This window comes from Halichoerus grypus, chromosome 1 (genome assembly GCF_964656455.1).
Source record: "Halichoerus grypus chromosome 1, mHalGry1.hap1.1, whole genome shotgun sequence".
Taxonomy (NCBI): domain Eukaryota; kingdom Metazoa; phylum Chordata; class Mammalia; order Carnivora; family Phocidae; genus Halichoerus; species Halichoerus grypus.
This window is the reverse complement of record NC_135712.1, coordinates 85015325-85030850: the sequence shown is the minus strand read 5'-3', so window position 1 is coordinate 85030850 and position 15526 is coordinate 85015325. Positions and strand designations below refer to the sequence as shown.

Here is a 15526-nt window from a genome sequence, read left to right as displayed (position 1 = left end):
CAGCTAGGGTAGTACTAACACTGAGGCAGGCAGGAGAACATAAAGCAATTGTTTCAGGTTGGTAATAGAAATCCAAACAAGGCTATATTTAGTAGCCTTGAGAATGTTTTTCCAATCAAGGACATTATTCTTTTTATGTTTATCAGACACAAAAATAATTTCAGTATCAAGGTATAAGGAGTGGAGACAGATAGAAACACACAGGCTGAGTTTGAAAAAAAAAAAAAAAAATAAATAAATAAAAATTCCCTTAGCAAGAAGACATCTGAAACGCACAGTTTTAAGATACTGTGCTCTATAGCAAAAGATGAATAATATATATCTTGCTAAAAAAAAAAACCCACCTACCAGGGGAGGTGGTTAAAATGGAAACTTTTGATGGTTCCTTATGAGAAAAAAACATTCGCTAACATAATTTTATTCTCATAAAGAAGAATAATTTTTTTAATGATATAATCAATCCTTTGGCACATAGTTGTTCCTTCTATCTTCAAGTTGGATTAACTTATATTATTACAGTCTTTATGCTGTACAATAGAACTACCATGAGAAACTGATAATTTAAAATTTTCTAGTAGCCACTTTCAAAAAATGGAAAAGAAACAGTTGAAAAATAATTTTAAGAATGTATTTTTTTTTGCCCAATGTATCCAAAAATGATCATTTCAACATGTAAACATTATTAATGCCATAGTTTATATTCCTTTTCTTGGGGTAAATCTTCAAAATCAGGTGTGTATTTTATACATTGAGCCCATCTCAATTGTGGGGACCCACAAAGCTCTCAATAGCCACGTATGACCAGCAGCTCCTGTGTTGGACAGCCCAGGCCTACAGAAACTTTTTCCCCCAAAGACTTGAGGGCATACTATTTTTCCTTTAGACCTTTCATCAATGCACTCTTGTTTACATACTCTTGACTTAAAGTGTTAGTCTAGGACAGCATGAACCCGAGCTTCTATGAAGTGCTGGACATATTGTTTGTTAATATAGAATTAATAATTAAATTAAACAAAAAGCAACTTCCAGGGGCCCAGAAATTTCTGAATTCAGGTCACCCGGCCAACTCTTCTGTTTTAGTTCAATTCGTTCAGTGTATTATAAATGACTTCACTGGAGTATGTTTGGTTCAACCTCTCTAAAAGTGATTGTAATCATCATATAATCCAAAAAAAAATGCTTCAATATAAACTATTCTGCACTTACAACCTGTTGACTGAACAGTTATTAAACGAGTTGGGGACCCAGGGTTTCAAGAACTGGTTTTGTATTTAACCAGTTATAATCGTCCTAAGGACATTATTGAGAGCAGCAATTAGCTTCGGACATATCTGGAATCTATGAATGAGCCACTGGCATCGATGTACCAGTGATGAAGATGAGTCAATGTATTCGGTCGTATGTAGCGCTATGTCACAAGGGGCTTTATAGGAGATGCTGGGACAAACATATTTCAAGACACTGATACACTCACACAGGATAACAGGTAAGAATGTGGTATGGTACACAGATTGGATGCTATGGTTGCTATGAGGAGTACTCACTTTTTTGGATCATTCTGCCGCTTTTTGGCTTGTGCACACCACTGGTGCATAGTAGGGAAGAAGCCACTTGTATACAGTGGAAAAAGTATGTCAACTAATAAAGCGTCATTTGACTGAGAAATCATTGTATCACAGCTGTCACTGAATTAGTTCCATAAAATTATCAACACAACAGGTGCATTGCATTTTATGAATCATAACTCTGTTTGCTGATTCATAAACTAGCCAGTACGCAACAAGAATATGATGCATCAAAGAAAGCATTACATAATCTTCATGCAGTAAAATTGTAACTCGTACCTCAAAAACAGTCAATGCAACATTAGATGGGGATTAAAGAAGGAACTTGCTACACACAAATGTTCTGAATATGAAAAAATGGTAATAATCACAATTTCTTTTCTAAGTTAAAAAATCAAAAATAATATTTTGCATTATTTTTTAAATTCAAGCTTAGGTTATAATGGCAATTTCGGACCTTTGAAAGGGATTACTGGAAAGCACATAGCAATGCATGGTTTAGGGAAAAGAATTTTGGTTACTGGAACCTGTCCTAACTTGTGATATTCTGAATGATATGTTATAGCACGACTATGCCAATGGCAAATCTGGGTAGCTCTTATCTACCGATGAACACGGCTGTCATTAACCAAGGACTCCCAGCTAGTTCTCACCTCCCATAGCATTTACCTGAGGAACTGTGAGCTGAATATTTTGGACATGGATTCTACAAAGGGCAGGAGATCAGTGTAAAACTGTGTATGTTTTACTATGTAAATTAAGTAAAGAATGGAGACCTTGGTAAATATAAAGCAAATTTCTTTCTAACTACTACTAAGTGTGATTGGGAAGAAGCCTCTCTTCTTTATGGATAAAAAACTCACAATATAAAATTTATCCCAAAGTCCTAGGAATCTTTGATAACTTTTTTTATTATTCAATTTTGATTGTTGTATGTTGTTATGATTTTCATTACTTACAACACAGTGTTTAGAATAAAATAAAACCACACATGTTGGCAGCAGCTGGGGATGTGATCTGATGATATTCTAAAAATAAGTTGCCATAATTTAGCTTTTGATATAAATGCCTTTCATGAGGACTGTAAATGGACATGTTTCTAATTCTAGACATGTTCATATAATTGGAACTGAATCACTGCATTTACTATTGCATTACAGAGAAAAAGAAATGTTTAAGATAACAATCTAATCTAAATTATAAGATAAATGCAAGTAAAAATATTTTTCATTTAAGAATTTAAAACTGATAGTTCCACAGAGTGGTGATGAGTATATTATACATATTTATGTGGATTTTACAGGGTGTTTCAAAAGTCCCTGAGGACATACAGGATTCACAGTCTCAGCGTGTCTTTGCATACAAATGCAAACTTTTTTCTATCCTTGTTATAATAAATGCTGAAAATGGCTCTCATGCGCTTATAATAGAGATGATATTTTTGTTGTCAAGGTCACTAAGTATAAGAGGGGTCACAAATGCCATTTTCTGCATGGGGACTCAGGGACTTCTGGCTCATTCCTGTAAATTAGTTATCCACATAAATATGTATAGACATATATATATATATATATATAGTATGCATAGTCACAACATAAATATATTTAACATTTAAGAAAATTTAGATATTCTACTGGTAAACTGACATATGTATACAATAGAACTTGTATGTATTCACAGGAATTTGATTTTTTTTTTTTTTGGTTGTTGTTGTTCAAATGTACCATTAACTTAATTGTTATTTCTTTCCCAAAGTTGTTAACAAGATTACTTTATAAAGAAGCAACATGGTTTACTTGCACATACATTTTTTTAAAACTAAAGTTGAGTAATGAAAATTAATATCCACAAATAACTAAATGATGGAATTTTCCTTTTTTTTTTTTTTAGCAATTTTGGTTTTCATTTTATATTGTATAATTGTTTCATTGAAACTGTGTTTTTTAAAAATTGGTTCAAGTTAATGTTTTTTTTTTTCTAGTTAAAAATCACAATGTCTGATATATTAACATATGTCAGCTTCCTACAGGAACCCTATGGGTCTGCCCACCTGTGATGTCATAGTAAGGAGGGGCTTTTCTTCAGCAGACTCCTCCCTCGGTATCTCCTTCATCACCATGGCAACAGCCTTATCTGCCGCCCTAGAGCCTTTTCCCTATAACAGTGAAATCAACAATGACTTGTGTCAGGAGAAATCTTTAACTTATTATTACAAGATATTCTAATGTTTAAAGAGCAATCCAACATAAATGAAGAGGTAGGCTGCTGCAAGTGAATCTTGAGGCTTTTGGCTGAGGAGAAAACACACAAAATCTGAAAAGAGATTATTTGTGAACTTTTAGTTAGCTACTTTTTCACCTTTACAGCTGACATATTATATTTAATTTTAACATAGTATTTTATATGTATAATATATTTTAAGGCAATTTACATGACATGAACATAATTTTTTAGTATCGATTTAAAAACACTATGGATTGCCTATTATGCTCATTTACTAACTGTTCCTATAACATCCTTAAGTGTTTTGTATGACACTGAGGAGTCTGAGATAGGGATCAGGATCAGTGTCTGACTCCCACAGAGGGATTTTGCTGGGTGGTCCCTGGAGTCTGTCATTTTTGAGTGGATTGGGCATAAAAAGAGTAAAAGTGTCATAAAACCTCTAAAAATCCTTCAATGGCCTAACATCCCAGAAATTCACCCAGCTTGTGTATTTTGTGGAGATGATATGATCTTGGTGAAAAAATTTTCAACTCTCAATGTTTTTGAGACCAAAAAAATTTTAGTAGAATTTTAGAAATGCCTTTTAATTGGAGAATCCCAAAAATCTAGGTATAAATAAAGGATGATTAATAATTGAAGCACTGATTATATATCCCCACATTTTTTGTATCATACAAGCATAATTTTGGACTGTAAAGGGGTATGCTGGCTGTCTTTTTAGTTTACGAAATTATTAAGTTTTTGTGAGTAGATGTGGCATAATGGAAAAAACAAAACAAAACAAAATATCACCTTTCCAACCCAATTAGAAACATCTCATACTATGTAAAAATTAAATAATCTTTAAACACTTTAAAAACAAAAACTTCCATTTTCTCAGGTCTCTGGGCAAAGCCTCCCTAGAGAAACTAATTTTATACTAAGAGCACATATAAGCATCTGTATTGTAAATCTACTTAAAATACAAATGTAGCATATAGGGATATCATAGGCAAAGATACAAAAATGGACATATGGGGGCTTGTTAACTGAAAGGGAATTAAGAGCTAGGGTCAATATTAACTCCAGAGATTGATAAATCTTGATAGTTTCCATGCAGCAAAAAAGGATGGAATTACATTATGATCTTGGGCTCCCACAGGGATTTAAGTATTTAGAAGGTAGGTTTACTCTAGGAAGCAAAACTGTCTATTTTCTCTGGCATTGACTTTCTAAAATGTAAGGAATGGCAGGTTTTTTTTTTAATGAAAACAAAGAAACACTTTCTCTATAGTTACTAGATTTTAAAATGTGTGAATCTCTTTACAATGCTGAAAGTTTCTTTGGTTTATTTTGACTCAACAGAACTAGCATTATTGAATGATAATGTGTTATCTCCACGATGGAATATCAACTACTGAGCTTTTATTTAGCACATATAACATAGTAATTTCCATTTGTGTTCTGAAAAGTTTATATGGCCACAATTCTTAGAATAACTGACTTCTGGAAAAATAAACAATGATCTACTGCATAACAAGTTGGGGTGCATAACGATCCCAAGTTTTTTCTTTATGAAGCAACGTGAACTTCCTAAAACAGAGATGCATACAATTCTGAATTCTGGGGAAATATTTATTATGGCACTACTAAACTATTTAATATTTTTTCAAAATATAAAAATTATTTGGATGAAACATTACATACTATAAAGTGATAAAGCTTTAAAAGCTACACTCATTTACAGACTAAATATAGTTTAACAAATATCTTTGCAGCTTATTTTTTGAAAAGAGCAAAATCATTTGTGAAGAATTCTTTCCATGCTCCAAGAAGTTCTAATAATATAGCAATAAACAAAGTGGCATGCTTATATTTAAATTCCTAATATATTTAAAAGAACAAATCTAATATTATAAGGTATAATTTTAAAATAATAATAATAATTCAGAATCTGTTCTCGGGCCAAGAAAAAAATGTCAATTGATAAGCATCTCAAAAAATTTCAGGTCAATATTTCAATATACCATTTATTTGAAATGCTACCAATCACAAACTATATATAGATATTTTTCACATGTGCAACTATTATAGCTAGAATTAGCAACGGACATGCCATTTCACTAAAACAAAAAACAAAAACAAAACAAAAATTAGTCCTTTCATGCTGAACTCTAGAACAAAGCAGTGGTCAGCTAGAAAGGATGTATAATAAACACATGCGGTGCTTTTTATTTCTTGCAGAAAAACCCACCAAAGCCAGGGTCAGGTCACTTTTTTGAAGACAGTGCCACTTTTTCTTCAAGGTTACACCTACTACCTGAAAAGAGTCATGACACCCATGTTAGTGCCTGCTAGCAAATTTTTTTCTTTATAGCCTTTTGGCTTTTGAGTTATTACCCTGCGAGCCTCGCTGTTTTACAAGTGTGGTACAGTCTGAGAACAGAATGGGAAGGTCTGCCACAATGACATCTCCATGGTTCCAGATACAGTGTCTAAAACCACTGCCAAATCAAAACGAATACACTCATATACCAAAGCAAGATTTCCCTTAGACCATATTGCCACCTCCACCTGGTATCTTAAAATCAAGCTGTGTTTTTTCTGACTTGTCCATTTATCTTGTGGGATAACACTTCTAGAATTCAGAACCTGGCTGATAATTGATTTGGCAATTCATGGAACTATACAACTTTTGCTTAGCAGCTCTGCAGGGCCCACGGTAATACAACCCAGGCAAGTGTTTTCCTTTTTGAAGTCAGCAGCTTAATACATTGTAACAACTATATGTGCATAATTACCCAGACTTCAAGCTCAATTTTCTAAATATAACAACACCAAAGACTCAGTATTAATCTATTATCTGAAACAACACGGAGAGGGCAACAATGAAATACACGCTCAAGCAGATAACTAGATTTAGATTCCATCAAGCCTGTATGCTTCTATGTAATTCTTAGCAACAACAGAAAAGAACAGAGAAACATTACAAGTCGATTGTTACATTGGGACACCCGTCAGGAATTTATTTCAGCCATTTTCTTTTCAAGTAATACTTCACAATCACCTTTCCCCACTTCCTTATTGAATTTCTTGCGATGGTTTTGACTGTTTGGAAAACATCACCATATGGAGAAATTTCTGTTTTTCTTGGTGATTTGCTGTAGGAAATTCTTCAATACTTCTTGGTTTCTTTTATCATTTTGTTTCCTCACCAGTGAAATACATAAAATGATAGCTGTTCTAACAAATAATAATTCTTGAAAATAATCTTTTTATTAACTTCCATTATAAGACCAGGCATAAATGAATGAAACACAGGTAGTATAGTGAGTGATACTAACATTTATTAAGAAAACCCAGTTTTGGCTCACTTCTCTCTGTTAATAATAGTATATAAACAACAGAGTACAAAGTACTGAAATCACAGGATCTTCTCAGGCTGTGAAGCTACCAGATGTCTGTGGATGAGGAGGTATTGGCTGCAGGCTGGCCTCATAGGGAGGGGAACTAAATTCTTTGGAGAAGCTGCTATGTGCTAGGCACTCTGGCTAGCTATTTTACCTATTTTTATTTACACGATCGCATGAAAGCTCTGTGGGGTACAAAATATCTTTGCTAGGTAGATAGTGAGGCTCAGAGATGGTGTGATTTAGCCATGGCCTCAAAGCTAGCATGTGGCTGAGCTGCCCCCCAGCCTGTGTGCTTCCTTCTCTCCCACGCCCCCCTCACTGATGGCCATAAATGCAGGTTGTTTATATCACTTAAGTTTTTATTTTATTTATTATTATTTTTTTATATCACTTAAGTTTTGAGAAGCAGCCACTTCTCAGTATAATCACAGAGTCTGGATCTAAGTAAACTTTTTGAACAATGTTTTCTTCAGTGTGTAATGGTCAGTAAGACTCAGTCATCCATAACTTCACTCATGAGCATACTGGGAACAAATGTTTTTGTTCCTTTTATCCTTGTGGAAAACTAACCTACAGATCTCATGTATATACACTTCTTTTTATTCTGTAGATCTTATTAGGTTTATAAGCTGTAGCATCACTCTAATTCTTATTAAATGTTAACTCAATGTTATTAAATGACATCTTTACTAGGATTTTCCCGAGATTAATTTTGGGTGCACGAAATACTTAAAGTATGCAATTCCAATAAGCAATTTTCTAGTTACAGATTCTATTAGTGCTACTATGGAGATTGTAATTTAAAAATTATGTTTATTATTCTTAATCTATCAACAATAATCCAGAGTGTCTTCCTTAGAGATACTCAAAAGAAGAAATGGAAAAATAGTAAATTAGGGGAAAAGTAAAAGACTACAATACTAACATTACTGCTAACCCCAAATTATCTAATATATGAATTTTAAAAATAGACTTCCTTTTGTTCTAATTATAAAAATTGATACGTGCTGTTGCCAAAAATTGAGAGAAAGCAGGCATAAAAAAATAAAAACAACAATCCTGACATTTTCATGCATTTCCCCAAAGTTTCATATTTACATATTGGAGATAAAACAGTGTTTTAGGATGAATGTTTTAAGAATAGGCAAACTACCATTAACTTTACAAGTACGAATATATTACATATATTTCCTCATATATACATATATGCAAGCAAATCCCTGCCATTGACATTATTTTAGCAACACTGTTTGAAATGAAATGATATTCAGTTTTGCATCTAGTTGAAAAACTGTATATCTCATAAATTCTGGACTCTGGACTTAAACGCACCTGCAGGAAACTGGCCACAAAAAAAGGATAATTTCTGACAGCTGTCTCGTCTCTCACGTGCAGAGCCAGGATAACCTTCTTTCACTTGGAAAGGTAAATGTCATGGTAAGTGTCATGCTGTCTTCAAACTCCCAATATGGGAAAATGTCAGTGCAATGCTTCCTAGTATCCTCTGAACGCCGGCGATCCCTGCCTACATATTGTGTCCTTTCCCATTTTGTGTGTTCCTGTAGCTTTCTTCCAACATAGAGCAGGGCTCAGACCATGCTGATTCTATCAGAGTTACAGTCAACTCATCCCCATTCCCCTCCTCCAACAGAATATTCTCTAAATGATAAACCTGGTACAAATAGAACTAAATCTGGGCATACTGGTCCCATCCTTGTTTCTAATCATACAGAAGGAAGCACAGATTTAGATGTAAACAATTAGGAAGCATGGGCAGAATTCTCTTAACTAGACATTCATATGTGCAATTCACAAATCATAATGAATTCACTATTGGTCTGGGGATCTGTTTGTAGCTAGAAATAACGTGATTTCTGATTCCTTAATAAGGAGAGTCAAGTTGCAGTGAAGAAATTGCCTCTCTGTTTAAAATAATGACACAGGGCATTTAAAAAGAGGGCTTCTAATTGAGCCTCCATTTAGTTCTTCCTTACCATCTTGTTTTTCTTCCACAGCATTGTTTTTCCAGATGACAGGTGCACACTTCTCCAATCACCTATGCTAGGAACTCTAGGAAGTCTTTCATTCTACCATATCACTGTCGTGCCCCTGGTGTCTGTCATGTCAGCGTTTAATTGGCACTTTCTGTTGTACCCTTGCAGACTGCATGTGGTGGGGAGGAAGGAGACTAGGTGGGAGAAAGCCATGGATAACAATCTCTATGGTCTATTTTTTTTTTTTTAAACGATCTCCACGGTCTTTAACTCTACACCTCTACCCACAAAAGTCACCAAGATTCCAAGCTCACCACATACACATTTACTATCTTTGGCCTGAGTGACTGGTGCAGGGTGTATGATGACTTTCCCAGGCCCTAACACTTGTGCCTTCACGGCCCCTTTTCTCCATAAAAGTTAAAAATCTCACGACTGTGTTGGTATAAAGACAAATATAATCCAGACTGGATTTATTATTATACATTTGTTATTCTAACAATCATTTTTGGGGTTCTGTTTTTAAGAGAGATTGAAATTAAAACATTTTTTATGGGCCCTTAAAAGTAGCTTGGGCCCTACGTACTGTGGCCACGGTGACTAATGTCTAAATTGATCCTGGGTTGTCTCTTCTCAACACTCAGTGTGGTGTCCCCAGGGCTGCGGTCCTGTCCCTGCAGTGCTCTCCGTCATCCCTGGGTCCACCCCCCCCCCATGGCACGTCCATCGTGGCTGTGCCTGCCCTACCAGGCCCCTTTGCTACCGCGGCTGCTCTCTCTACTCTCGTTAGGATTCAGGGAGTCTCCCCTCACACTCCTTACAAATCTTCCTGGGTGCCCGATCAGTAGCTTTTACCTCAGTAGTTCTTAAAACACACTCAGAAAACCTGGAACATTTAGGCCTGAGGCAGAAGACACTGGCTTGCCCAACTGATGTGACTCTGAAAATGTAATCTCTCCACCAGACAACAAGGAGAAGCACTTCATTCTCTCCTGCCTCAGGGTGTGTTCCTGACCATCCAGGAGTACTCCTGAGGAAGTTGAGTCAACCCGTGTCTCTACTTTTATTTAAAAAACAAAGAACAAAAACCAAAAAAACAGCCCTCAATGCCCAGAGTCACCAACTGGTTCCAAAGTATTCCTCGCCATTTTTTCCAATTTCTGTTCCTCAAGCGCGGAGCAGAATTGCCTAGTACTCCAAATTCCTGAGTTGTGCATGAAGATTAAGCTCCTCCCAGGGACCTGGTTATAATCCTTATTTTACAAAATGTTTTTTGATTGTGTCTCATCAATGAAACTGCCTTGAGTGGGTAGAGGTCATGCTTACTTCTTTTGAGCCATTTTGCACGATTAGGTATAGCAATAGACACTCAAGTTTACTTAATAAATACAAGTACTGGAGGCCTTTTTCAAATTATTTAAGATACTGTAATCACATAATATGGCCAACTTTGACAGGAAGTGAATTCTGAATTAAATGAAAAGTCTTAAAGATTTAAATAAATAAAAGTTTCAAGCATCTAATAAAAATTCATTAATATTAATAAAGTGTTGCCAAGTAAAGATGCCTAGAATTTGCTTTGAAGGACAGATAAGACTTATTTTTAATTAAAGAGATCCATTTGTCCACAATTTGTCATTTGTTTGTTCTGTTGAGAAGGTTAAACATTCTCCCATCTCACTATCACTGTGTCCCTGAGGCTTATGTACTCCGTGAGCTTCGCAAGCTTTCTTGACAAATGGTCAAGGTAACAGCACTCAGTTCTCATTCATCTATAACTAGGTATGAATTAGTGAAGTCTACTACAGGTTTATTCTGATTGATGTGGTTCTAAATTACTTAGAACCTAGTTTATCTCTATATTGAGCTTCTCTATTATGCACCTACACACAACTTCTTGCTTCTGACAGTGGTCTGGCTTAAAAAAAATTGTTTTCTTTTGACCCTGCTTAGCCTTATACTGAGGAAGGCATAAATAATACAAATTTGATAATTATGAAATAAATGTAGAATGAGGTGTTGTTTTCTTTATTTTATGATAAATCCCAGGTTTGTTATTTAAAGTTATATTTTTATAAATATATTTGTATCTGAGAGGCTTTTAATGATTGTGTGAAATATGTAAATGAAAATGTAACCTTAATTAAAGGTTACCCTTGTTATTTTCAGTTCCTTATTAAATATCTCAGACAATTTGCAAAACACAAGGTACTTTTCTGGGGTTATTTTTAAGAGAAAGGAAAACAACTAGAAACACAAAGTCCTAAAGATTACTTTGTTATTATTTTCTTTTAAAAAAATGTCTCCCCAAATACAAGTACTCCAGACTGCTTGAATCTTACCTGCACAAATGGGTGAATGTTCCAAACTCAAAAGAAAGTGAAGTGTTATGATCATTCATCACCAGTATGGGTAGTTGCTTAGACTAGTCTGAATCAGTGGTACTTTAGGGGCAGGGAAGTTGAGACCTGCCTCTTTCTGGGAGGAATTAGAAGTCTTGAGGTCTGGTTTCTAAGTGTATGGAAGTAGCCAATTTGGTGTAGTATATAAGATCTTAGAATGTTGAAGGTAGGTGGTAAGGAAACTTTGGAGGAACCATGCACAAAAATTTGTTTTCTTTATCATTCCTGTCTTTCCCAGGTTTTCTAAGACTGGAAAAATTTCCAAAATAAATACAATAAATAAGAATCCCTATAGGTAAATATGTGGTTAAGACCATGAAACAGTGGGGCACCTGGGTGGCTCAGTCGTTAAGCGTCTGCCTTCAGCTCAGATCATGATCCCAGGGTCCTGGGATCGAGCCCCACATCGGGCTCCCTGCTCTGCGGGAAGCCTGCTTCTCCCTCTCACACTCCCCTTGCTTGTGTTCCTTCTCTCGCTGCCTCTCTCTCTGTCAAATAAATAAATAAAATCTTAAAAAAAAAATAAAAAAAGACCATGAAACAGTTTCTGTGAAACTTACTTATCAGGGATTAGATGCATCCCCCAACTTCTTGCCAACTTCTTAAAATAAATGGAAAGACCACATAATAAGTATATTGTTACCAAATTATTGAATTTGAGATAGCAAATTTACCCAGATGTCCCAAGGTAGAATTATACTGCATCTGTTTTCATTCTAGGGGAGGACTGTTAGCTAGTGAGCTGGAATTCATCCCCTTTATTAATGTTTCAGGTAAACTCTATTACTAATTTATGAACAAGAGTTATGGCCTTGGAGCCCAAGTATTCAGTAGGCTTCTTTGTGGCTTTCCTCATTTTCTGGCAGGTGCAGCATTTTTTACCAGCTTGTTCTCCAGTCACCAAATGCCCCAGTTTTGTTGATATAACATAAGAAAAGTAAATTATAGAAACTAGGCCAATTCTAGCCAAAAAACTCTCAGCTAAGGTACTCCATCTGCCTGACTTGCCTGAAACAGCTCTAAGAGAGAAGCTGAGGCTTTGGGAATTCCTATTCTGTAATTCTGGATCCAACTCTGGCATCTCTGCTTGTGTAGACGGTCCTCTGCGAGTCTTCGGCAGTGGGTGGATTGGCTCCTCCCTCATGCCTCCCCCTTCCTTGAAGGGGAATGAAGAGTTTCTCTCATGGGTTAGGGACAAGGGTTAGGGAAAGTCTGGAGAGATCTTGGGGCTGTGAACTCCAGTGAGTGTGTGGCCAGGTGCGGTGGAGGCGACTACCCGCTAACGGACCCAATGCAGCCTCCACGATCAGTGGAGGAGAAAGACGGATGGCCAGGAGGCATGTGGGCACCAATACCTGGACTGGAGTCAGAAGACAGGAGTTTTAATCCCAGCTCTCTCTTTTGTAAATTATTCTAAGTTATCTATCTATCTACTTCATAAATTTGTGAGAGTTGAATAGATTCATCCATGGACTAAGTAGTTATGACATGCTCACCATGGTGCAGTATTCCATCATCTGAATATACCACAATTTACCTATTCTACTACTGATGGACATTTGGGTTGTTTCTGGTTTTGGGCTAATATAGAAAACACGGTAATGAATTTGAGTTTAGAAGCCACAGAGAACATAAGAGGGGCAAACAGCTGGAAAATAGACGTGTAAAGTAAACAGACTTCAATAATAGCAACAGGGGCAGAGAATAGTCACAGAATGGATAAAAGGTCTTACCCATGAGCCAATTAAGTCTGAATCTCTGCAGTGAACAAGCAAAGACCAGGGTTGGGGTGACTTAAACCAAAAGGGGCTAATAATAAGGCACAGAAATCAAGGATCAGAAAGCAAGACGGGGACGCTGAGTCTAGCAACTAGTGGATAGTGAGAAACCAGTTTCTAATCAGTTGGGATTAATAACTGTATGGGCTGAGTTGTGCCCCCCCCTTCATATGTTGAAGGCCTATTTCCCAATACCTCAGAATGTGACTCTATTTAGAGATATGGTTTTTATTAAAGAAGTAATTAAGTTAAAATGAGGTAATGGGGGACTCTAGTCCAATACGAATGGTATTCTTTTAAGAAGAGGAAATTAGGGTGCAGAAGGAAGACCATGTGAACACATAGAGGGAACACAGCCATCTAGAAACCAAGGAGGGGGCTTCAGAGGAAGCCAAGCCTGTCAACCCTGTGATCTCGGATTTCCAGCGCCCAGACTGTGAGAAAATAAATTTCTGTTGTTTAAGCCACATAGCCTGTGGTACTTGTTATGGAAGCCCCAGTAAACTAACAGAGTAACTAAACAAGTACTTATGAAAGATCACACAATAGGGTCTCACTCCGGTACCTCAGTAAATTGTAGAAATATCCAAAGACAATTCAGTAAGTAACAGGGTTATTACAAAGCTGTCTCAGCTAATTCCTTTTGTTACTTCTAATCTGATCAAAAGGACTTCTTAGATACTGAAAACTAGAAATTCTGAACCCAGGTGGCCACAGTGGGCCACTATGGGAGTGTCCTGTCAAGGGACTATGACCTGCTTGTCAGGGAAATTTGCCTAAAAGAAATTCCAATGAATATTGTGCCTGGAGTGGTGAGCCCGTGCCAGCAGGAGCTGTGGCTTTTCAAACTGAATTGAGGTTTTAGCCACACGACCTCCAATTACAGTTTGGAGCTTCTTGAAAAGAATTTTCTGGTGAAAAAACATTTTTTTTAAGAATTTCAAAATCTGAATGCTTCAAGGAAGTTGTTTATTCCCAACTGAAAACTTATTAAATTATATATATCTTAGAGACTTCGATTAGTTCATATGTATATCAATTAAAATAATTGATATATATATATAAATATAGAACAATTGAAAAAATAGAACAATTGGAAAGTAATCATGTATCACAGGTAGTTTTTTGTTTTTCAAAGGCTCTTGCTAACATCTCTGCAGTTTATTTTGGGGGCCGAGCTTACAGCTTGTCTCTGGCTGTCAGAGATAGTGGGGCCTGTTTTGTATGAAGACATCAGCTTGGGATGATATCCACAAGGGGCTTTAAAGGAATCAGGATTCCTGGAGTGCTTGTATGTTTTAAATAAAGCCAGTTTTCCTCTTTATAATCACCATAAATCTGTAACTCACATTTCCATTATTATGCAGGTGATGTACCAGTTCATTTTACTCTTCTGTCAAGCTTTCTGGCTAAAACACAGTTCTGACTAATTCCAAATATGGGACATGGTTATAAATATCAATAGATGCATGAAATTTGCTCTTGAAGCTACCATTTAAGGGCCTATTAAAAAAGAAAAAAACACCTCTCAATTCTCTCACCCACCGTGTATTGACACCCATGAACACGAGAGGCTGGACTAAGAGGACAGCCAGGTGGGCCATTCAGTTAGTCGGTATTCTAGTGGGTTTGAAGCCTGTGTCTGTATTGTGTCTAGACTCATGTCCCACTCTCTATAGTACATATTTCCTTTTTTGGAAGTTCTCCTTCGACTGACAAGCCAGAAAGGGAAGGAAATGGTTCAAGTTTCTACCTTTTCTCTGGTATTATTCCATTTGCCTATCTATCAACTCCAAGTTGCCAAAGGATACCCTAACCCTCTGGTGTGTGGCAACATGGCTTTATAGACATGTGGTTACTGGTACTCGTAGTAACTAGGGGTCTGTGTTGACAGAGCATGGGACATGAAGTTGTAAACCCAGGGTTTGAGACCCAGAAACAACACCTCACATTTTTCTGTGACCTACGGCACAGAATTTTGTTTTCTCGAGGTTAAGAGTGAGAATGGTACTAATAACTGCTTCACTGACTTTGCAGCGTTTTTGTGATGATCAAATAGGGAATACGTATAAGTAAGCATTCAATAGGCTCTAACAATTCTATAAATCAGTCAAATCCTATTAGCTAAGTAAATTATTTTCCATATGCATCTGGGTGTCTATAGTACCT

The 15526-nt window shown here is 36.3% G+C and overlaps 1 protein-coding gene across 9 annotated transcripts in view; it reads right to left on the bottom strand.

Annotated features, from left to right (window-relative positions):
• Positions 1-15526, bottom strand: part of PEX5L (peroxisomal biogenesis factor 5 like) — a 214645-nt gene that overhangs the window by 87126 nt on the left and 111993 nt on the right. For 3 of the 9 annotated variants that reach the window (XM_036115941.2, XM_036115943.2, XM_036115937.2), the window contains 2 exons: positions 6025-6090; positions 3616-3720 (listed from right to left, as the gene is read on the bottom strand). The exons of 3 other annotated variants lie outside the window; for them this stretch is intronic. In XM_036115941.2, the coding sequence (XP_035971834.1) occupies positions 3616-3720; positions 6025-6090 (171 nt within the window). The remainder of the gene's footprint in view (positions 1-3615; positions 3721-6024; positions 6091-15526) is intronic. 3 more of the 9 variants (XM_036115940.2, XM_036115945.2, XM_036115938.2) reach the window with 1 other exon arrangement.